This window comes from Equus caballus, chromosome 1 (genome assembly GCF_041296265.1).
Source record: "Equus caballus isolate H_3958 breed thoroughbred chromosome 1, TB-T2T, whole genome shotgun sequence".
In the NCBI taxonomy this organism is placed as follows: domain Eukaryota; kingdom Metazoa; phylum Chordata; class Mammalia; order Perissodactyla; family Equidae; genus Equus; species Equus caballus.
This window is the reverse complement of record NC_091684.1, coordinates 14,037,580-14,060,595: the sequence shown is the minus strand read 5'-3', so window position 1 is coordinate 14,060,595 and position 23,016 is coordinate 14,037,580. Positions and strand designations below refer to the sequence as shown.

General features: G+C 45.8%; 2 protein-coding genes across 7 annotated transcripts in view; both read left to right on the top strand.

The window, feature by feature from the left end:
* Positions 1-4,288: 4,288 nt before the first annotated feature.
* Positions 4,289-23,016, top strand: part of GRK5 (G protein-coupled receptor kinase 5) — a 218,426-nt gene continuing 199,698 nt past the window's right edge. For 2 of the 6 annotated variants that reach the window (XM_070259970.1, XM_023638461.2), the window contains exon 1: positions 4,289-5,352. In XM_070259970.1, coding sequence (XP_070116071.1) covers positions 5,301-5,352 — 52 coding nt within the window. In that variant the 5' untranslated portion in view covers positions 4,289-5,300. Of the gene's footprint in view, positions 5,353-9,269; positions 9,424-23,016 lie in introns of those variants that run through there. The other 4 variants (XM_070259989.1, XM_070259981.1, XM_070259958.1 and 1 more) reach the window with 4 other exon arrangements.
* Positions 5,311-23,016, top strand: part of LOC106782043 (high affinity immunoglobulin epsilon receptor subunit gamma) — a 109,909-nt gene continuing 92,203 nt past the window's right edge. Inside the window, exon 1 of the mRNA XM_014733089.3 lies at positions 5,311-5,352. The gene's annotated coding sequence lies outside the window, so the exon portion shown is untranslated. The remainder of the gene's footprint in view (positions 5,353-23,016) is intronic.

The window sequence follows — 23,016 nt, the reverse complement described above, 5'->3', positions numbered from 1 at the left end:
TTGCAGGAGAGAACCAGATTTGAGGATGGAGGCACAGCCAGAGAGCTGGAAGTTCCAGGGACTGAGAGACTGCCCATGGCTTTCTGTGACGTTCACCTCTGCTACCAGGAGGCCAGTCTCCCCTACTTTTCCCTTTTAATCTCTGATCTGGCAGGGATGTAAGAATTTTGATAGTTAACTAGTATGGAATAACTAGCACTCCAGAAGCCTAGATGGGGCTGAGTCATGCCATATTTGCTCCAAGTCAGCAAATATTGCTAAATGCCCACTATACATAAGGCACTTACTAAGTCCTATAGAGAAGGGAATCGAAAGATGAACAAGACACATTTCAGGTCTTGGAGGAGGGAAGGCAGACACTTAACCTAAACAACCTGCCTCCACACCCACTCACAGCTGACCTTGGGCAGCAGAACTAACTCTCTAAAGCTCAGTTCCCCTATGTATATACAATGGAGGCAACAACTTTGTAACAATTCAGGGCCCAGGTAAACCTACTGTGGGGACCCTCCTAACTGAACACACACCAGGAAGGAGGCCTTTCTCCTCACTAAAGAAGACCACGTGAAACTGTTACAGAGCTGCCAGGAGCTGGGAGACCACGTGTGGCTCCATCAGCAGACATGTGCATTTCAGCAGGAATCTCTTGCCTGAACTCGCAGTTAAGAACCCAACAGATGACCCTGTAAAGTCTTGTTACCCAGCTGGGTGTTTAGATGTCTACAGGTCATGATCATCTGGCAACACCAGGGTGAAGCCTCCCACCAGATTTTTTAAGACCAGCTGGTTCATCTTGAAACTAAAGGCTGCTAGGGCCCCATGTGTTGCTTGGAGGTCAGTTTTTTCCAAACTGTGATATTTCTACTCCTCCTCACATTTCACAAATATTATTGGTTAGGGTGAATAAAAGTTTTTTTTTAAAGTGATATGACTTTAAAGAAAAATATTAAGAGAAGAGCGACAGGTGGTCTATAGCATGGCAACTTTTTTTTTTTTTTTTTTAAAGATTTTATTTTTTTCCTTTTTCTCCCCAAAGCCCCCCGGTACATAGTTGTATATTCTTCGTTGTGGGTCCTTCTAGTTGTGGCATGTGGGATGCCGCCTCAGCGTGGTTTTGATGAGCAGTGCCATGTCCGCGCCCAGGATTCGAACCAACGAAACACTGGACCGCCTGCAGCGGAGCGCACGAACTTAACCACTCGGCCACGGGGCCAGCCCCAGCATGGCAACATTTTTAATGTCAAATTTGGTAACCACTGGGGCTGGCCTTGTGCCCTAATGGTTAAGCACACTCCGTTTCAGCGGCCTGGGTTCATATCCTGGGCATGCACCTGCACCACTCATCGGTGGCCATGCTGTGGCAGTGACCCACATACAAAATAGGGGAAGACTAGCAACAGATATTAGCTCAGGGCAAATCTTCCTTGGCAAAAAATAAAAATAAAAAAAAATTGGTAACCACTGGGTCCATTAATGAAGGGACTTACAGGGGAGGGAACATAACAGGAAACCTCCAGTTACCTCCAACCCCACTTTCAGCTCTCATTTCTCCTCTCTCAGAATCTTCCTAGGTGCCTGGGATCACTTCTTCCTCTCTTTCCAAAGTCCTTTGTGTATGTGTCCACAGTGGCCCTTATTCCATTTTATCCCAGTGGTTGGCCTCCCACTTTGCTTTCTTTCCTAGCTGTGAGCTTTCCTGGGAAATCACCTTTGTATTCCCTACAGTGCTTGGCACAAAAAGGTAAACTCAAAGAAAGAGAGACTAACTGGGAGAATGAAAGCACTGTCTCCACCTGTTTCCTGATGATTAGAAAGCTGTGAGGCAAGGGAAGGGAAGAAAACTCCAGCCCCAGCACTATTCAGAAAGCCAGTTTAATTATTCTGGCAGAAGCAATCTGAATATAAGGACAAAGATAGGTCTGTGACTTTCCAGAATACTCGATTTCTACTCACAAGAACTCTGACTGAGCATCTTTATCCACGGGAAACAGGTGCCGACAGAAGACTGAGAAGATTCCCTGTTTCTTTTGCATTTCCTGCTCAGCTGATCCTGAGTGGATGTGGAAGTCAGCATTTGTCTTTGGCATATTCCCATCCCTCTCAAACTCCTCCGCTCCTCCATTTGGATTTCCATTCTTGCTCTTAGCTAGCAAGACTCCCTACTTACCCACTGATATTTAATAGACGACTCCTCCTTGAACCAAACCCATTTTTCAAAAGGACTTCCAGCTGTTAATGCAGTTAATTGAAAGGAATGAAGCTACAGTGGTGGAATTATGGACTGGAATGGAAAATCCCCTTAAGTCTCAATCATTTAGCCAACTGCCTGTTTTGCCTTCTTACAATACAATTTAAGTTCACTTTGGCAGCCAAACAGAATAATTGCAACCAAGTTCTGCTGGCCAGCCTGAGCTCGCCAGAAATTAAGTGCATAGACTGAGTCAGACTGCTAGGTTCAAATCCCAGGTCTTCTATTTTTTAGTTGTATGACCTTAAGCAAGTTACAAAACCCCTCCTAACCTGCTGACTTCATCTATAAAATGGGGCTATGTTCTCTACCTCATCCAGATGTTGTGTGCGATGAAATAATCCACGTAAATCACTTAGCGCAAATCTGGCACGGAGCTGATGTCCAGTAAGTCTAGCCATCATCACTCCATTCTTGCATTGGAATGTCCTAATTTCCTTATAGAGGCACAGATACTTGAAGTACAACCATTTAATTTTGTAGGCAGGATGCATTACCGTGTAGCAGAGAGAGAAGTAGATAGGCTTCCGTTTGCTGAATAACCATACAGAACCCACTTACTCTCTTTGGGTCTGTTTCCCACCTGTAAAATGAGGTGGGACAGGCAGGGATTTCCCAGGGTTGCAAACTCAAATGTCTACAGAGGCCCAATAGATAAAATCACTGGTGATGTGGGCTGGGTACAAGACAATAGAGAGCAGTGGGGATTATGGTTAACTGTAGAGCTTTGCTACTCAAAGTTGGTCCACTGAACAGCAGGACTGACAGAACATTTGCATTTGTTAAAACAGCAGAATCTCACCACCCACCTTCGATCTGGTGAAACCGAACATACATTTTAACAAGATTCCCAGGTGATCTGTGTGCACGTGAAAGTTTGAGAAGGCTGCTATGGAGCATGAGCCATCGAAAGGCATTCAACATTTTTTTTTTTTTTTATGTCAGCCAAATAATCTCTGGGCTGCATTAGGCCTTAGGCTGCCAGCAAGTAGAAAGTGACCATTGTAGTTGGTGAGCTCTCAGTGGTGCCAGCTCCAGGAGTCTCTCTCTGAGAGAGATCCTTTCCTTATAAGTTAGGGGTCTGGACACATGGGTATGTAGCCAAGACCAAGTCCGGGTTGCTTAGAACAATAATTCCTGGAGCAGAAGAGGCCTAAGAAGTCATCTGCTCAGCTCCCTGCCTTCTGACAGGTAAACTGTTATTGCCCCCACTTTGCAGACAAGATAAGTGAGGCCCAGGGAGACACACTGACCCAGATCCAGACACTCGGAAGTGGTAGTGGTGGGAATTCCCCATTAGGAAACTAGACTATCCTGTACTGTTAGAATCAGTGACCATTCTGGTTTCCAAGGCCTGGAAGGTCTATTAATTTCTTTATATTCTCCAGCGCTTAATAATCATTCTCCGTTTCTCTTGGCACGTCCCTGCCACTTCCTGGCAGCCCCGGGGACAGAAGGTTTCCTCCTTTTGCACAGAGAAGGCCCAGAGCTGGCTTCTGAAAGGATATCCGGCCCGCAGGATGCAGAGGAGGCAAAGGCCTCATTGTTCCTTGGGGCCAACCGGCCCCTCCCCCAGCCCAGGGGACACTCCTCGCAGACCCTGGGCGACCCGAGGGCCCATTTCCCAGGAGTAGGGCCTTCAGAAGAAGCAAGGAAACGAGGCCGAGTGCAGATCTGGAGTCTGATGTTCTGAGCATACGGTGGAAAGGCGCTAAGAGCCCCAAGATAAGTAAGCCCGGAATGTGAAAACGCATTTCCAACACCAGCTCAGCGCTGTTACTCATTAACGCTCCCCACAGCCGGCTCGCGCGATTCCGTCTGCATTTTTACTAATCCGAATGAGTTTGGTTGTAAGGAGCCTCCTTGATTTGCGGGCCCCGCGTGCTAGGAAGCAGTTTATTTGCAGAACGAGCCGCTTCCCACGCCCGGATTCCCCGAGGCCAGGCGAGGCGGGCCCAGGCGGTCCGGGGCGCCGTCCTCATGGACTCGCCGCCGCGCCCCCACGCCGCGGCCGCCGGGGGGCGCTCGAGCTGCGTGGCCACCGACGAGGCTGCCAGCGCCGGGTTGCCGCCGACTCGCAGAGCCCTTCGCGCCTTCGGAGGAAACAAAGTACACCTTTGTCGGCGACGGGAGCGTGTGCGGGGTACGGCGCACAGGAGCCGGCCAACGCGTGCGGGGCTCGTCTTGTCGCCTCTGAGCTGCAGCCCCCGCGTGGGCCCGGAGTGGCCCGGGGAAAGCGGGGTGCGGCGCCTGCCCGGCGCGGGCTGACCTTCTTCCCACCCCGAGCACACCCCAGGGGGCCAGGACCCGCACCGCTGCCGCCGTGGCCTGTGGACTTTGCTTTCCGGGCTCTCGGCAGGGCGGGAAGCCGGCTAGCCGAAGCCTGGGGCGTGGGCGTGCGAGTCTGGGCCCGGGGACTGGGGGCTCCGGCTTGGCCGGGCTGCTTTTAATTCGCTCGTCGCCCTTCGCAGCCCCGCGTCCCTCGTCGTTCAGAAGTGCACCCGCCTTCACCCTGCGCTCGGGTCCCGGGGCGGGTCTCGGACTCCACCAGCCGCGCGCCAGCCCCGCGACAGCGCGGCGCGCCGGGAGGACTACAAGTCCCAGCAGGCCCCGCGCCGCGAGCGCCGAGGCAGGGGGCGCGGCCTGGCCTGGCGCCTGCGCAGTGCAGCCGCCTGAGCCTGCTAGTACCACACCCCCGGGAGGGACAGAGGGGAGGCAGAAGCATCCGAGGCATTAAAGCATCCGAGGAAGCCGGAGGGGAGGAGAATGGAGTGACAGAGAAACGCGGAGGGTGGGGGGTGGGGGGGAGACTGTTGAGGGAGGGGGGGGAGGGGGGACACAGAGGGAGGAAGAAGCGGCGGCGACGGCTCCTCTTTGCAGAGGGGGAAAACTCCGAGGGATAAGAGCAGGAATAATGCGGTAGGCAAGGCGGGCTGCTCGCTCCCGGCTCCGGCAGCAGCGGCGGCAGCCCGAGCAGCGGCAGCAGCAGCGGCAGCACCCCCAGGCGCTGACAGCCCCACCGGCCGGCTTCCTCGCTGACCGCCGACTGTCAATGGAGCTGGAAAACATCGTGGCCAACACGGTCTTGCTGAAAGCCAGGGAAGGTAAGAGGCTGGGCTGGTGCGTGCCTGGCGCATTCGCCGCGGGCCGGGGTGCGGGTGTCGGGCGGCATGTGGGCTGGGGCTCTGCGTGTGCAGGATGCCCGCAGTGAGTTGGTCGCGAGCAGGACACCTCGTAGAGCTGCTCTGCAAACGCTTCAGGGTTCCTGCCCTTGGGCTCAGAGAATCTGGACTTGGGTAGAGAAGGAGAAACGTCGAGGTTGCAGAGGTTAGCATGCTAAACTATCCTCTAGTTTCCAGCTCTAACCTTACTGAGCGTGCCATCTCGGCAGTTGTTGAAAGGTCAGTTGGAAAAGCATTCATTCAGGAAGAGATGGGCAAATATGCAAATAAAATAGCTTTTCGAGTCGGCCCAGGATGGTTCTGTGACTGTGAATTGGTGTGTGTGCGTGTGGCGGGTTGGAATTAGCAAAAGCCAAGTCTTTGCTTGCGCAGGCTGAGTTCATATAGGCTATTGCTGGAAACCATCCGCTGGGACTGTTTCTTAGGGAAATCCCGTTGTGTGGAAGGAAGCCTTTTAAAGGCAAAGTAAGATGTTGAGGAATTAGCCTGTTCATAGAATAACGAGAGGCTGGCTGTACAAATCACCTAGAAAATAATTCAGGATTTCAGAGGTGGGTTTTTTCCCTTTGGGGAAGGGCGGCGGTGGGGGCGGGGGAGATAACTGAATTGTTTAATTTTGGCTCAGTTAGGCAAAGAAAGGTGCGTCTGTGCTTAGAAGCGTTTTAGGTGCGTATCATTAGATTTCCTGCATTTAGCTGGCAGGAAGTATCACCTAAGTGGAGTGGGTAAGATCTTAAGTCAGAGCTATAAACACACACGTTTTGACCCTTCCTTGAGATGAAAGGAAAAAAAAAAAAAGTGGCCCAGAAACTTAGATGCTTCCTAAAATGATTGTGTGCATGTCAACATACACTTTTAGGAACACCTGGAATTTATGTAACATCTGTTTTGCCAAGATTTGAGCTCTGGCGTGCAGACTTTTTATAAAAAGGGAAGTGGTTTTCCCTCTCATGGGAGGAGGCTTTGACACCCAAGGTAGAAGGCAGCCTAAGTAAGGTCTTGACTTCAGAAGGAGATTCGGGGAGCAGCCCACGAAAATGCCATACCTCCTTCTTAATATTTTCATTCACCCACTTTGATGAATGAAAGGAGAATTTCTGGCCAGCAATAAAACGATTCATGTTTATCCAGCCGGTTCCATCACCCTGTAGCTCTGTACACGCTGTGCGGGTGGGTGATGCACAGCCCAGCAACTCCCCCCAGCGTTCACGTCGTAATTTCGTCGTCTCCTGTCGCTTTAAAGCAGCCGCCTAGAGGGTTTGCTTTGAAAACCCCAGCAGAATTGAAAATATGCAGGTCTGTCCCCCCATTGCTCAGCTTTGGTGTGAACAGATTTGTAGGAGACGCTGTCACTTGGCGACTTCAGGTTCTAAGGCCTGAGTTTTTTTCTTTTTTCCTAACCTGAAATTTTAGCGAACTGGATCATGGTGGGGGCTGGTGGGCTCTCCCGTCTGCTGGGCAGTGCGTCCTGGAGGGGAAGAAGTGGAGAAAACAGCCCACCCCCCCGACCCCGCTCGCAGGCTTTGCCGCCGCCACCTAGTGGTGGGACATGGTTGTACATCTCAGGGCTGGGGGCTAGGAAAGTTTTTCACCCTCTCTCCATTCTGAATTTTTTTCCGGGGAAATCACTGGATATGATGGTGCTGGTGGCTTTGCAACTTACACTGGTTTCTCCTGCTGCCCGAGGAGTTCTGTTTCCTAGATCTACTGCTGTACACGTTCGTTTTTCTGGGGCATGCTTTCTTCTTCCCGCAGCCTTTCGTTGCTTCTTTGAAAATGTTTTGCTTGGAGTAGGCAAGGTGTTATCAATTTTCCCCCACAAAGTGGTCTCCCCAGTTTTTTTCACCGAAACTAACTCACCGCCTGATATTTTTCTTCGTCAGGTTAACAAATTGTTTTTTTTCGAGAGAGCAGCCGGCTGCAGGCTTGCATGGAATGACCGAATTACAGTGATTAAAAGTGCTCAAGAATGTGCCTTTCACTTCCTTTTCCTTTTAAAGTCTTTTCAATTTCTCCTTGAGAGCTTGGTAGTCATCTCATGGTGAGAAAATAGCTCTTGACGATGCCTTTGAAATGGAGAGGGCCTTGCCTGTAAGGAAACGGAGAGACTGACACACGAATGAGAAAAATTAATCACTTACGTGGAAACTTCGTTTTTAAATTTGATTTCTCCCCCTCTTTCTCTCTTATGTCTAAAGAGAATCCACGATTTTAAGTGCTTCCACTTTCTTCTTGCTGTGGCCTTTTAAAGATTTGAGGACATGTATTCTAATTAGTGTGGAAGCTTTTAGAAGTAAAAGGAATTTATTTTTCTCTTCTCAGTTCTCATATACTTGAAGTCATTCTTTTAAATTAAGTAATTCTTAATTCAAATAAGCATATTATCCAAATATTCAGAAATGAAAGTTCCAGTTAGTGAAATATCTAACATAAAATTTACAGTATCTTAAAGAATCTGAATTGTCTAGAATGTTTAAAAACACTTCTTACTTGGAAATTCTTGTGAATGGTTACAGATGAGAAATAAAATTGGTGAATGTGAAATTTAATTTGGTTCACTTAACAAAATACATTGTAAACCATTTAAAATGTGGCTTTCAAGTAAAAGTCACATTTATCCCGAACAATAGAGAAACAGGCCTTGAAGAAAGACAAACACACTTTGCAGATGCTGTGAAGGAATTTGTAGTTGTCCGTGCTAGTGGGTAATTTGGGCCTATCTTTTGTTATTGTTATACATTCTTAAAGGCAGATGGCTTCTAAATTTACTGTAAATTCAAATTCTTACCGTAATAAAACATATATAAAATGGAAAACATGAATATAGCAATAATAATAGAAAATCTGTAAGTGGATTAGAGTAAAAATGATTCATTGTTAGTAATTAGAAAACATAGCAAGCCAATTGCATCTTTGTGACAGTTGTTTTGAAATAAGAAAAGATAGAGATCGAGGTTCAAAACTTCAAACCACCCAAATGTCTTTTGTGAGCTATTTATTTGTCCTGGTCTTATGAGAAAACATCGACTTGATCACTCTTAGGCACTTTAGATTGCTCTTCTAAAAACTGGTTAAGGAAAAAGAGAAAGAAGTTGAGACGAAATTCATGCCAATTTATGGAAATGAGCTAAGTGATTAAGCGTTTAATGAAAAGAGAGCCAGACTAACTCCATCCATCCATCTATTTACATTTCAGAATCTCAGAAAATTGGCAAGCAAGCTAGTGTTGAAATAATAGTAGTGAGAAAGAGTGTTTGCAGAGTGCCTTTTGTGTGTTTCTTTTTGGCTTTATTGTTGCAGGAAAGGTTTTTGTGTTTTTCTCATGTTCTGGATCAGTTGCCTCACTCTTGAGTGAACAGTGGTGAGAGAAATTTTGCAAGGGCCCCTCTTTCCTTTCTTCGCAGGCCAGCGGTAGCCATATCTGATCAATAAAGAGGACAGAGGGAGTACTGATCACATTTTCCCCAAGCATGATACTAGCAGGCACTGAGTACAGGAACTGAGAGGTCAGAAACGTAATCACTTTGCTGTTGGTCTCAATCCCTGAAAACCAGAATATGTGAAAATCCTTTTCTTAGATAACTCTGTGACTTGTTGGCCTAAATCTTCCTGATGATCAAGATTAGGGACCTGGGAAAAGGTGAAGCTCGGGTGAGCAGAGGCTAGGGAGGCCAGGAGGAGGGAGGGAACCCATATCCAGCCCACCAGTGAGGGGCAGGTGCTGCCTGGACAGACTCAGCATTCCACAGCAGGGCTGAAACCTGTGCCCCGTTTCCTTTTTCCCTCGCACCCCTAGTTTGTGATGATGAAACTGAAACATCAGGGTATTTTGTTAGTAGAACATTCGAGTGTCTCTGAACCTCGCAGCCCTCTTACTGCTATGGCGGGCAGACTTATTCCACCCTATGCTTCTCCCCTCAGTCTTACCAAACAGAAAGGGAACAGCTTTCATCCTGGTGCAGGCAGCTCGGTGTGTAAAAGCCGTCTGGCCCGGTGAGTACAATGCTGTTAAATGAAGCTGCCTTTTATTTTTTCCAAGTTTCTTTTCAATACTAACAACTTGGAGGTGGAGAAACCAAAAGCAATGTTTTCAGAAGGCCTTGCTCTCTTACAGAAAGATTTCAAGTGATGATTTTAATTAATCCAGCTGCCGGTTTTTAAAACCATCAGATAAATGCCCATAAGACTCTCATCTTTCAGTAGCTTAGCTGCTTCTTGTCAGATTCTGAACTCCAGAAAGCTTGATTCTTCCAGTGCCCAAAGTAATCCTTGTTTAAATTATGTCTTCAGAAGCCGTAACTCTTGCAGTGGCTTGCTAAATAATACCCTTTGCGTCTGGACTGAAGATGTCAATAATGTCCAAGTGAATTTCAGGAAAGAACCCAATATATGATCATATTCACCTTTACCAAGAACTGTTCAACCCATACCTGGGAATTTTCAGTGTTCTTAGGAAACCATCCAGGACACAGGCAATATTTAAAGTCAATGTATTGCCAATATATTTGTGGCTCAAGGTGAATCATTATAATACCTTGCTTTTTTTTTTTTTTTTTTTAAAGATTGGCCCTGAGCTAACATCTGCTGCCAATCTTTTTTTTTTCTTCTTCTTCTCCCCAAAGTCCCCCAGTACAAAGTTGTACATTCTAGTTGTTGGTCCTTCTAGTTCTGCTATGTGGGATGCCACCTCAGCTTGGCCTGACGAGCAGTGCTAGGTCTGCGCCCAGGATCTGAACCGGCAAGACCCGGGGCTGCCTAAGCCGAGCGAGCATGCGAACTTAACCACTCGGCCACAGGGCTGGCCCCTTGACATTTTTGAGATAAAAAAATCTCATGGTTACAAAAAGATATCACTGAATTAGATCATGCAACTCAGAGGTGAAACTTGAGAAAACAATAGAAGGTGACTACAAAGAGGTGACACAGAGAAAAGGAAATCAGAAATTTCTTCAATCTTAGCTCTCCCCAGCCCCCACACCTCACATGAAAATAGCATAGTGAAGACGAAGGGTTTTAAGATGTGATTTCAAATGATTAAAATGGATTATGTGGGCTTAAAAGGAGTGATTTCTGCTTTCAAACACATCCTGGTATATTTCAGTGAAAAATTTTGTTTAAAAATATCCCTAAATATTGAAGAGACTTTAATCAATAAATCAAACTTCTTAAATTTTTTTCTTTTTGAGGTAAAGACAATGTTGTTCCATTTAGTACCATCCAAACACTGGAGGAAGCACTCCATTTTGTATAAATCGTGCTGCTTTTTAAAGAGAAAGTATTTACTAGACCCTGCCTCCTGCCTCCCCACCCCCACAGTTTCTCATTTTGAGAAAACCATTCTTAAATTGCCATCTTACAAGGGTAAAATCATTCATTCATTCATTCAACATTTGATAGTTGAAGGACCCTGCGGGAGGTGACATCCTAAATGTTAGAGAGATGCAGCTAGAGGTGGGTGAAGACTGGGATTGGGCATCATCAGTATCTTCTTAGGCTTTTAAACTGGTAAATCAGATATTAGTAGAACCAGATTTTTTCCCCCCAAAGAGCTGAACTGACTGTGGTGTGACCTGCTTGGCTGGGTCCACTGTACCAGTTCTGCTGTGCCTAGAACTTGGGCAATCGCTGGAGGAACCAAAATATGATTTAAGGATAATTCAAAGGTCCTGCTTGAGGGATAGGCCCAAATCTGGAAGGCAACTGCTAATTTTATAAGACATTGTGTTTTGATGAAGGTCAGTTCCTACAAATGAAAACCACTCGAAACAATGACAAGAGGACCCTTTGGTTGAGGAATGACAAGATCCCAGAGGAAAACTGGTGTGCAGTGGTGGTTTCCAGGTGGAACTTCCGTGGTCTTTCGAGGGCAGCGGCTTGAGTGGGGTTGATGGGCCACAGTTCTGGAGCAGAGATGGTGGAGGCCACCTTCCTTTCTGGCTTTTTGTTAGAAGTGGTTTGAACATGTCCTCTGATATAGCCTGTGACCTAGAATGACCTGAAAGGGTCAAGGTGTCTAGTCCTCTAAAGGTCTGCTGTCCCACATGGTAGCTACTAGCTGCATGTGGCTATTTAACATTTAAATTAATTAAAATTAAAAATTCAGTTCCTTAAGCATGCTAACCACATTTCAAGTGCTCAGCAGTCACATGTGGCTGGCTAGTGGCTACCACACTGGATTGTGCAGATATAGAACATTCCAGCATTGCTGAAAATTCATTTGGGTGGAGCCCCTCTAGAGTTCTATACATTGAATTGAATAAGAGTGTGATAACGCTATAATTCTGACATGATAATTGGGGGACAGTAAAGGAGAGGGGGAGGGGAAGAGACAGAGGAAGCCACGGGGGAACTGGAGTTGGGGGGTGAGGCTTAGGACTGAGTTACTTCAGAGAAAAATTCAGTTCAGGGAGGATCATAGATAGTGGTGGTGGTAAACCACCCATATTTCCCTTTTTTTCATATCTTATTGGGAAATTTGCTTAGATTGAGCAACTGACTTTCCTAATTCAAACTACATGCATATTATTGATACACACAGAGCCCCATGTTCCTTCTCAAAACTCTTGATGTAAGGATATTTTAAAACAATCATTTTATTAAGAAAAAAATAAATTGTGTGTTACGGTAAATCCACAGAAGGAAGGAAAAAAATGCCTCTTTCTACAGACCTCAAAAAGGTGCTCTAAAATGAGAGAGAAAATAGATGTAACAAATTTGAGGGTTTCCATTTCTTCTGAGCAGGACAGATTGAAATAAGATCATGAAGAAAGCTGTCAAAAACACACTGTTCTCGTACAGCATGGTGACTATAGTTAATAATACTGTATTGTATACTTGAAATTTGTGAAGAGAGTAGATCTTAAGCGTTCTTACTGCAATAAAAGAAAAAAGGTAACTATGTGAGGTGATGGATGTGTTAATTAACCTGATTGTGGTAATCATTTCACATGGAGTACGTCTATCAGCTCATCATGTTGTACACTTTAAATATATGCAATTTTATTTGTCCATTATACTTCAATAAATCTGGGGGGAGGGGGTGCAGGGAACCAGAGTCTGCCTGTCCAGCCTCTCTGTTGACTTTTCCTGATGAAATTTTATATCATGTTCAGAGTTCTAAAAAAGAACTCCACAGAGAGTTTGAACGTAGTCATATTAAAATTATAGCATTCTTTAAAACAAAAACCAAAAAACAAAGAAACACACTGCTCCTGTCTCCACTTTAAAATGATTTCTCCTTAAAGAACAGATTAGTGGTTACCATAGGAAAAGGGGCTGAGGGGAGGGTGAAAGGGGTAAAGGGGCACATGTGTATGGTGACGGGTAAAAACTAGCCTATTGGTAGTAAGCTTGATGCAGACTACACAGAAACTGATATCTAATCATGCACACCTGAAATTTACACAGTGTTAAAAGCCAATATGACTTCAATTTAAAAAAATGATTTCTCCTTAAAGACTGTTTCCTGCGAGATTTGAAACATTTTAACGATAACCCCGTTAGAACACACTTAGGAAGCAACGTAAGCATTTGAAACAACAAAACAGTTAGTTGCTGTTCTTTCGTGTCTGAAGCAAGCAACTCTACTTGAAGTTGTGCCAAAGAGTCAATTGGTAACATCCTCCTGACAGAAGTCACTAATAAATCAGGGTAATTTCGATAGGGCCTGCCTTGTCTCTAGGACTTTGTAATCTGGGCACTATCAATATTTTTTTAAAAGGCAACGATGAAATGAACCTCAAAGGACAACTTCCGGGGCCTGTGCAGAAAGCAAAAGAAACTGAGATAACCAGATAAGAACATTCCTGGGTCGTGAGGTGGCTGGGGCAGCAGAAGCCTGAAGGGCGGCCAGCGCTGTGGCTGCCCCAAGCCTTCCCAGTGAGTCTGCCCATCTCTTCTCCACCTTCCAGAATAGAGGTTACCCCTGGTTTACAGATGGGGAAACCGAGACAAAAGAAAGGGTGTCAGTTGTTCAAGGTCACTTGAACTGTGGACTCTTCTGGAGCATCCCTCCAAAGTCCTTTAATATTCCGAAATAAAACTTTCCTCTCTCCTATAATAATGTAAGCCAAAAAACCAAACCCATTTCTCAGGGCATTATGGTTTCTAAATGTAAATGTTTGTGAGGTTGCGATTGTGGAAGAGAAAGACGGTCTCCGTCAGATTTCCTGGGGAAAGGGGCAAAGTGGGAGTATAATTGCTCCTCCAGACCCTCATTTCAGCTGAGTGCCAATTTGAGAGCTGTTGGATAAAGTAATTCCTACTAAGTTGTGAATGACTACGGATAGGTGAATCCTCACAGTAGGCATTTCCATTTTAAAAGCAGAACTGCTTATCGACTGAAATGAATCTGTGACTGTGGAGGGAAGATCCACACACACTGTACATACTGTGCCTGCATGTGTGCGCACACACACGGCTGGGTCCTTTCTGGAGCCTAGTACCTGTATCCTTCTCCCTGCATCCCCCTCCCCCACCCCAATACTGACACATGAAAAAAGCAAGGTCAGCCTCCTGGCCCTCTTCTTCCTCCTGGCAGGGCTTGGAGAGAATCTGGAGTAGCCAAAAAGTTGCCCCCAAGGGACAGGGCGTTAAACCAGATGGGTGGTGCTGGGGACATGTCCTTGGCAGCAGTGTGACTTCCTTTCCTAGGCAGAGCCAAGACAGGGCACCGGGCAGGCCAGTTCCTGCTGGCGTTGGCTTACCACATGTGGGTCACATCCACCCATGCCCCCTTCCTTGGAGGCTTGCTAGCCCTTGGGAGATCCTTGCCCTCAGGCACCTCTGTCTGATAGTGGCACCTCAGGTGTATGTTCCTGCCTCTGCAGTTTTCTTTCTTTTTTCTTTTTAATATTTTATTTTTCCTTTTCTTTCCCAAAGCGCCCCCCCCCCCCCCCGTACATAGTTGTGTATTTTTAGTTGTGGGTCCTTCTAGTTGTGGCATGTGGGACGTCGCCTCAGCATGTCCTGACAAGTGGCGCCATGTCCGTGCCCAGGATTCAAACCAGCCAATCCCTGGGCCGCTGAAGCGGAGCACATGAACTTAACCACTCGGCCACAGGCCGGCCCCTCTGCAGTTTTCTTAATAAAAATGTTGGGGGCGAGGATGAGAGAGGTGGGGGAAACCCCCCAGATGATTCCTCTGCCGGGTTGCGGGCCATCCATCCCCTCTCCCTCCCAAAGAGAATGTGTGAAGTGGTCTTTTTCCCCAGAAAAGCTCTCTCGGGGTTCACCCTTTCCATTTTTCTGTGGTAACATTGCCGATGTTTGCATTTGGATACCATATCAACCCATGCGCGTGTGCATGTTTTACATTAATTTAGCAATTTTACTTTTCAAGAACTTTGTGAGCTGAGAAGACTCAGCATCTGTAAACTTGAGATGCTGGAGGGGAGGCAGCATGATGTCACTGCCTGGTAACGAGGGGACAGGAAGTCAAGCCTTTGATCTGCTCCTGCCCAGAAGGTGAAGCTCTGAACTTAACCATTTCAGGAGGGGAAGGGGAGCGAAGGATAGAATTACCCAACACGGGACAGAGGGAGCCCGCCCGTGTAATTGGTCTGCATATCTGATAAAAGGGCTTGTGAAACCTCATTTGAAAATGGAATTCTGTCTCGGCATGGGTCATAGCACCACTTGTGAAATGGAAACAGGCTGGAGGAGGGTCAACGAATAGCCCAGGAAAAACAGCTTTATAGTGGTTGATGCAGAAACGAGCTCTGCTTCCTCTTCATGTTGTCTGCGAGTGCGCCCAGGAAGAGCTTGTTGGGGTGTTCGGATAACATCCTGTGAGAAGGAATGCTAAACTCTAGGAAGATTAGTGGGGGAGAGGTGGGGACAAAGAATTGGGCTGCGGATGGCAAAGGATGTCTCAAGATCCAACTTTTCTCCAGCTGAGTCCTGTTGTGGGTTGATGCCACCAGCCCTAAGTCTCAGATTAGGGAGGGTGTCTGTCAGATGAGTGTGTGCCTGGAGCATGGTAGGTGTTGAACAAATGATTCCAGAAGCTATGACTGATCCGATGTCTAAGTTACATGGAGGAGAGGGGGAGAGCAGAGAGAGTAAGATCCTCAAGAAATGGCCTTGATGTCACAGTAGACAGCAAATTAGGAAATGATTCAACACAGTTAAGAAAGATTAACTGGGGGTATAGGGCAAATTGGAAAATGTTTTCCAAATGTTTGTCTTAACTGTGAAAAATGTCTGGCAAACTCCCCCACCCCCATCCCCAATTTGGAAGTGGTTTGTTTTAGTTGTTTTGGAAGAAATAAATATTTGCATTAGACCAAACATTTGGGGCAAACAGTCCCCCCCAGTTCTGAGGCTCTGTGTGGGCTGGAGGAGATGTGCATGCTGATAACATTCATACCTTTTTTGGCGAAATCGAAGGTAGCTTAGGATACAATCTTTGTCTGCTTTTTGCGTCACTACTAGAACGAGGCTGAGCAAATGGAAGGAGAAGAGGAAGCCGGACAATGATCCTTCCAGACCCAGGAATGGCTGATGACCTGGCATTTGAAAGATGTAATCGTTATAGAAAAATTGCCATTCTGCTCATGGGCAAAGAGACTGGATCCAATTAAGACAAGGAAAAACGTATGTTAACGCAGAGAAAAAATTTCCAAACAGTCAATTCTGTAATCCTCTCTGAAGAGGAGGAGGCCAACATGATGGGGCTTTCTGGATGAGGCCAAACCCTGTGATATATAATAATTAGTAACCACTGGTTAGTTCGCCACACACTCATTCTCCAAACCACTAACCATTGCTCGGGACGGAATGCCCCGGGCCTAGATATTTGCCCCAGATGTCTTCCCATCAGTAGTATCCAATTAGAGGGATTTTTAAAATTGAAGCTTAATTCTCTATAACATAGAGCAGAATGTAAATGAAAGAAGGACCGACCTGATCTCCTCGATGGTTCGGCGTGTTACCAGGTGAGGGCTGGTCTTTGGAGACAAGTCAAGGACACTTCTCAGTTTACATTTTGTAACTATTGGGTGGCTAATGATTTTATATCATGGTGCCTGGTATTCTCGCTGGTCCTTTTGGCAGCTTAAAACATTTTAGGAATGACTGTGAGGGGGTTGAAGATTTGAGAGGCCCATTCAGAGTCAAGTTCTTCCTGGGCAAGCACTTAGAAGCGAACCTGTGTCTGCTTATAATTTCATTCACCCAGGGTGGGCCTTTCGCTCTACATATCTGCCTGAAATATGAGAGCTTGGGGGCTTCCGTGGAAGCCAAATTCTGATGGGAATAGCTCTGGATTGGCTTCTGCATCTTCCCCAGTGTCATAAACCCAGTATTTAGTTAGTACCTACTGTGTACTTGGCACCATGCTGGGCTCTGAAGGGAGAATAGGGTGAGGAATGGAGGCTCCCATCTTTTTTCTAAAAGAATCCTTTAAAAATTACAAAGTCCTCTGTGTCCATTGTTTTATTTGATCTTTACAATTCTGTGAGGTATAGTTATTTTTCCCCATTCTGATCGATGAAGAGTCGGAGGCTCAGAGAGGCACCCTGCTAGTTCCAGAGCCTGGACCCAGCGCCAAGCCCAGTCTCCACGTCTGATATTCCTTCTGTTCCATCACAGCTGCTGCCCTCAATAATCTTACCAGCTCTCGGGAACCTCAGTACTAACCTAGGAGACATTTGAAAAAGAATCAAGTGTGCAGCTGTGACTCCCAATTAAATAGGAGTCATCCTATCTAATTTTTAAGATTTTAAAAAATTTGCACAGGCAATGCTTGCTTGCTGAAGAATTCAAACAACAATGCCAAGCATCAAGAAGAAAGTTAAAATCTCCCTCCTCCCGTGTGCCCCTGCTGCCCGTTCGGTCCCTCAGAGATAATTACTGGCAGCGTTGAGGGGGCCATTTTTCCAGTTCTCTCTCTCTCTGCATGTGTGAACACACAGCTACATTTTACACAGATAGGGTCCCAGCGTACACTCTGTTCTGCAGCTGTTTTCATTCAACAATATGTTGTAGAGCCTCCCCGTATCTGTGTTTATAGTTTCCCATGGAATGGATGGGTGTTAGGAAAAATTGTGAAAGACTTTGGAAGCGGAGTGCCGTTTCCATGCAATGCTGGGTGTTTTCTAGCTGAGGCTTAGGGGCGATCCGGTTCTAAAGGGGTCTGTGTCCTTGACTGTCTTGAGATAGTTTAGTAACATATTTAACCAAGCCCCTATAGTGGGCCCTTTAAGTTTTCCAATTTTTAAATATATTGTAAACAGTGTAGGAATGTCCTCCCCATTGTACAACATCTTTATACACTTCTTTGAAGACTTAGTTTTTATTTCCCTGTGGTGGTATCTGCCTAATAGTATTATCCCTCTCTTTTTCCCCGCTACCCCCGACTTGGGAAGAATAGTAATAATTTCTGAAATGGAGGTAAGTGACCCTAGGGATGTACAAAGCACATTTTATTATGAGAAAGGAGCATGATACACATGAGGACATGTGATGTAACATTCTTGAAACCTTTGGGATTTAACACCCCCCACCTCTGAGGGTTCTGTCATCTTTTTGATGGTATTCAAAGCTTGGATTAGGGAAATCAAATTCAGTTAGAGACTTGGCAATGACTTTCTTTGTAATTGCCCCTGGGTTTTGCATGTGTAAATCTGTCAGGGAACACAGGCTCAGATAACAAGCCCACAGCTTTGCAAGGGGGCCCCATATTTCACTCCTTTGATCATCACCACAACCCAGACCTGGCAGCTCTTATTATTATTCCAATTTGAGAAAGAAAGAAATTAAGCTCAGAGAGGTGAAGTGATTTTCCAAGCTCACACAGCAAGGACCCATTCCTCCCTCTGGCGCTAACCCATTGCATCTTTTCCCATCTCTAAGGACCTTCACGTTGGCAGTACATTGCACAACTCTAGGGAGGCGTCGTTCACCTCACTGAGGTGGGAGATTTGTAAATGTATCTTGGGGAAGGGGGCTCCTTTACTAATTCTCTCAAAGGCGCTGCGTGTGCTGGTGTTGGTTGCATGTAACGTCTTTCAGTCCTGTCTTTTATCTGGTACAACATTCTCTGGAATTCTGTGGGTTCTTCCATTGGCGACTCTTTGTCTGGAGGTTTGCATGCAATTTACCTAAGTGAGTCCCGCCTTGAGAACTGAAAGGGCAAATAAAAGTGGTACAATACAAAACAAGTCCCCGGCCCCACCTTTCCCTCCAGAGAAGCTGGGCATGAGGGTGTAGTCCAAAGTCTGGGGTCTTCAATATGTTCGTGACTGTTGGAGGAGAGAGTGGCGTTTTCTTCCTGGAAGCATTGGTAGGTGTGTAAGGCTCAAAATCCAGTGGCTCATGGCTGCCTGGAAGCAGCACAGTGACCAGAAGAGAAAGGCTGCCCAGTCACTGGATGAGGAGTCTGGACACGGCTGTGGGCGCCCTGCCATCTCAGAGGGCAGGAAGGAGCTGCGCACACCGAAGCCAGCTCCTGTCTTCCCCAGAGGAGGGGTCTGAGGACCAAAGGAAGCCCATTGGGTGGCAGAAGGCAGTGCCCGAGCAGAAGCAGGCCAGGATTTTCCTGCGAGGCGGTTCAGCAGCTCCAGTGGTGCCGATCCCCAGGCTGCATTAGTTCCCTAGGTACAAAGCACCACAAAATGGGCAGCTTAGAGCCACAGAAATTTATTGTCCTACGCTTTTGGAGGCCAGAAGTCTGAAATCAGGTTGTGGGCAGGCCACGCTCCCTCCGGAGGTGCTGGGGAAGGATCTGTTCCAGGCCTCCAGCTTCTGGTGGCCTCAGGCCTTCCTGGGCTTGTGGATGGCTGTCCTCGCCCCATGTCGCTTCACATGGTCTTCCCTCTGTCTCTGTGTCTAAATTTTCCCTTTTTCTAAGGATACCCATTATATTGGGTTAAGGCCCGTCCTAATGACCTCATTTTAACTTAATCACCTCTGTAATGACCTATTTCCAAATAAGGTCACATCTGGGGGACACAACTCAACCCGTAACACAAAGCCTTGCCTGTGATGTTCTGAATCAGAAGCTCATGGGCGGCACCTGGGCATCTGTATTTTAAAAACTCCCCAGGATTGGCCGGGCCTGGGAACTCCTGCCCTGAAGACTTCCTGACTCTGTTCTGAGATGATCTTGGAGACTCTGCTCCAACCTGGCTCCCCACATAGGACTGTCTGCAGCTTCCCTGGCAGTTGGTTTCTGCTTTTGGCTCAAATCTTTCTGGTGCTGGAGAACATATACCTTCTCTCAAGCAGCCCATCCCATTTTAAACTGCTGGATTAAAAAAAAATTAAAAAAAAATTATTAGATAGGGTTCTTACTTTACCCACTAAATAGCAAACTCCCTGAGGGCTGGCGCTAGGGTTTTTTCTTTCCTTGTCTCTCCCTGGGCCTCACCAAATGCTGATGGTAAACCTGAGTCTGCAGGTCAAACTCAGATCTGCCTGGTGTGGTAATAACCCATTACATCTTGGTTTTGCACTTATTTTTTGGTGAGGAAGACTGGCCCTGAGCTAACATCTATTGCCAATCTCCCTCTTTTTTGCTTGAGGAAGATTGTTGCTGAGCTAACATCTGTGGCAATCTTCCTCTTTTTTTTTTTCTTGTATGTGGGACGCTGCCACAGCATGGCTTGATGAGCAGTGCATAGGTCTGTGCCCAGGATCCAAACCTGTGAACCCCGGGCCGTCAAAGCAGAGTACGCGAACTTAACCACTACAACCCCGGGCCGGCCCCCTGGATCTGCTCTTTGGAGGCATCCAGAATGAACACGTCATCCTTTGCTGAGGGCGGACTTCTAATATTAGAAGACAACTGTGATGCCCACTGTCGAATTGAGAACACACCCTGGGCTCTAGATTCCCAGGTTGGCATTTTCATTGCACATCGTGTTTGAGTAACAGACACATTCAACCTAGGGTCAGAGTCTATTAGCAGATGGGATTGTGGTGTTGCTAACATCTGGCAAAGCTCAAGAACATAGCTGTTTAATAACTCACCAGAGGTGGGGTCAAGACACCCACTTTTTTTCTTTTTCTTTTCTTTGCAAGGTAATATGGTATATTTTCTTGCTGTTAAGTGTACCAAGCTAAGATGTTTCAGTTCCCATTGAAATCTCTATTAATGCCTCCAGTGAAAAGGTGGAGGGGAAGGGAGAATGTGCCACTAACATGCTCTGTGAGCTTAGCTACAGTGCTTGACCTCTCTGAGCTAAACTTTTCTCAGCCATATGAATGTGCACCTTGGCCCAGGTGATTTCTGGAGCTCTTTTCACCCTTCAGATCTTGAGAATTTGCTGGTGTATTTTCCACTGATAGTAATTGTGGGTACTTCATGATAAGATTAGATGTTAATTTGAAGAGCAGGCATTGCACATTAAAGTGAAAATTACCCCAAGGAAAGAGTTAGAGTTGGGAGGGGTTACACGTGTGATAGAAATAAACAGGAAAAAAAACCTGCTGCTGCTAATTTAACCAATGCCTGCAATCTAAGAAAGGCAAATGCGTGATTCTAATATTTTTTTTTAGTGGATTATAGAAAGGAAAATTAAATCAAAAGTCAAAAATAAACAGCTTGATTGTTCTGTGCTGTATTATCTTAATAAACAGCCTTCCTGGAAAGTTTAAAAATACACAGTGTTCTGTCTGGCCAAAGAAAACAATAAGTAAATACTGTTGAGAAAATGTAAGAATTTTCCATGTAGGGATGAGTGATGGAAACACTGTCATGTAGACGTGGAGAAATCCCATAAGGAGTTAGAGACTGAAAAGCGTTACCTACTTTTCAAGGCTTGAGGTTGGGGACACTGTTGTCACCCACCGGGTAAGAGGTTAGAGATGGGAATGGGCATTACCAGGCATTCTTGTGGGCTCCTGGCAACTCCTGACCCACTTCTTCATTGGCTTGCAACGTTTGGTCTAGACGCCCGCCTTATCTCTACTGGTGACACAGATTTCATGGTCTAGGGTGACACTGAGGATTGGTGGCTCTCTTCTGCTTAAGTTTTCTATAGCTGGAAGTGGCAAAAGGTGGAGACTGGCAATTCGGGTTCTGACCTTCCTTTGTTGCTAATTTGTCTGAGGTCACAAAGCTAGTAACTTAGCCTCTCTGTCTCTCTTTATCATCACATCAGGATAATGCCCTAATGATTACAGAGACCAAATAAAGAATATAAACAAAATAGAAAGTCCAAATACAGACCCAAGTGTTTATAAAAATTTAGTATATAATAAAGGAAGTGTTTCAAATTAGTGGGAAAAGAATGGCTTACTCAGGAAATGGTGTTGAGATAACTAAGTAATCATTGGGGAAGACAAAATGTTAGATTCCTACCTTATACTAACCAAAATCAATTATAGATGCATTGAAGATTTAGATTTTTGGCGGGGAGGGGGTGAGGAAGATTGGCTTTGAGCCATCATCTGTGCCAATCTTCCTCTATTTTTTATATGTGGGAGGCCGCCACAGCATGGCTTAATGAGTAGTGTGTAGGTCTGCACCAGGATCCGAACCTGTGAGCCTGTGAACTCCGGGTTGCCAAAGCAGAGCATGTGAACTTAACCACTACACCACTGGGCTGGCTCCTGAAGATTTAGACTTAAAAAAATTGAAACTATAAACATTCTAGAATAAAATGTAAGTGAATAGTTCTCATAGTTTTGGGATGCAGTCATAAGAAAAAAGATTGACATATTTGACAGTGCAAAATAAAAAAAGTTCTCTGACAAAAGAGATCATAACAAAAGTTAAGTTAAAAGTCAAGTGACAAGCTGGGAAAATAGCCTTAATATATAAGATATTGTCGTAAAAATCAATCAGAAAGAGGAAACATCCAGGAGAGAAATGAGCAAAGAAAATGACAAGGTAATTTGCAAAAGAAGGAACAGCTGGTAAAGAAGATACATTAATTAGGCAGGAGTCTTGGTTGCAAGCAACAGAAATTCAATCTGAACTAGTACAGACAAATGAGAACTCATCTGGGGAGATAATAGGGTATCTTGCATGTTAAAGGGAGGGTGGGAAGTATGGGGAGCAGAATGGCCTCAGAACCCCTGTAACCTGGAACTGGAATATTACCAGCTCTCTTCATCTCTCTCTCATCGGCTTCTCTACCTACCAGCTTCCTTTTTTCTTACTACTTTCTCCATGTGTTGGGGAAACATGTTATGGTTTTACATCTTACAACTTCCACCAGTGAAGAGACTGGTATTTTCCTTCCCAATTCTGATTTGAAAAATCCTAGGGGATGACTCTGCTTGGCCTGTCTTGTATCAGTGGATCACTCTGGAACAATTAATGTAGACTGCAGGCATCAATTCTTAGATCCTTAGATTGCAGGCCATAGGGGTCATAAGAACATGGTGGCTCTGGTTACAGCCAGAGAGGATGGGGGTAGTAAGTGGAGAGGCAGTTGCTAGGGGAAAAAAGAGGGTACTGCTCAGACAGATACTATATAAGGGTCCAGTACATATGAAAAGGTGCTCAATCACACAAGCAAGCAGAATCTTATGTACATGCAGAATCTTAGATTGGCAAAAATTTACAAGATTGATAATGCCTTATTAAGGAAGTGTGGGTAGCTAAGTTCTTTCAAACATTACACTCCCATTACT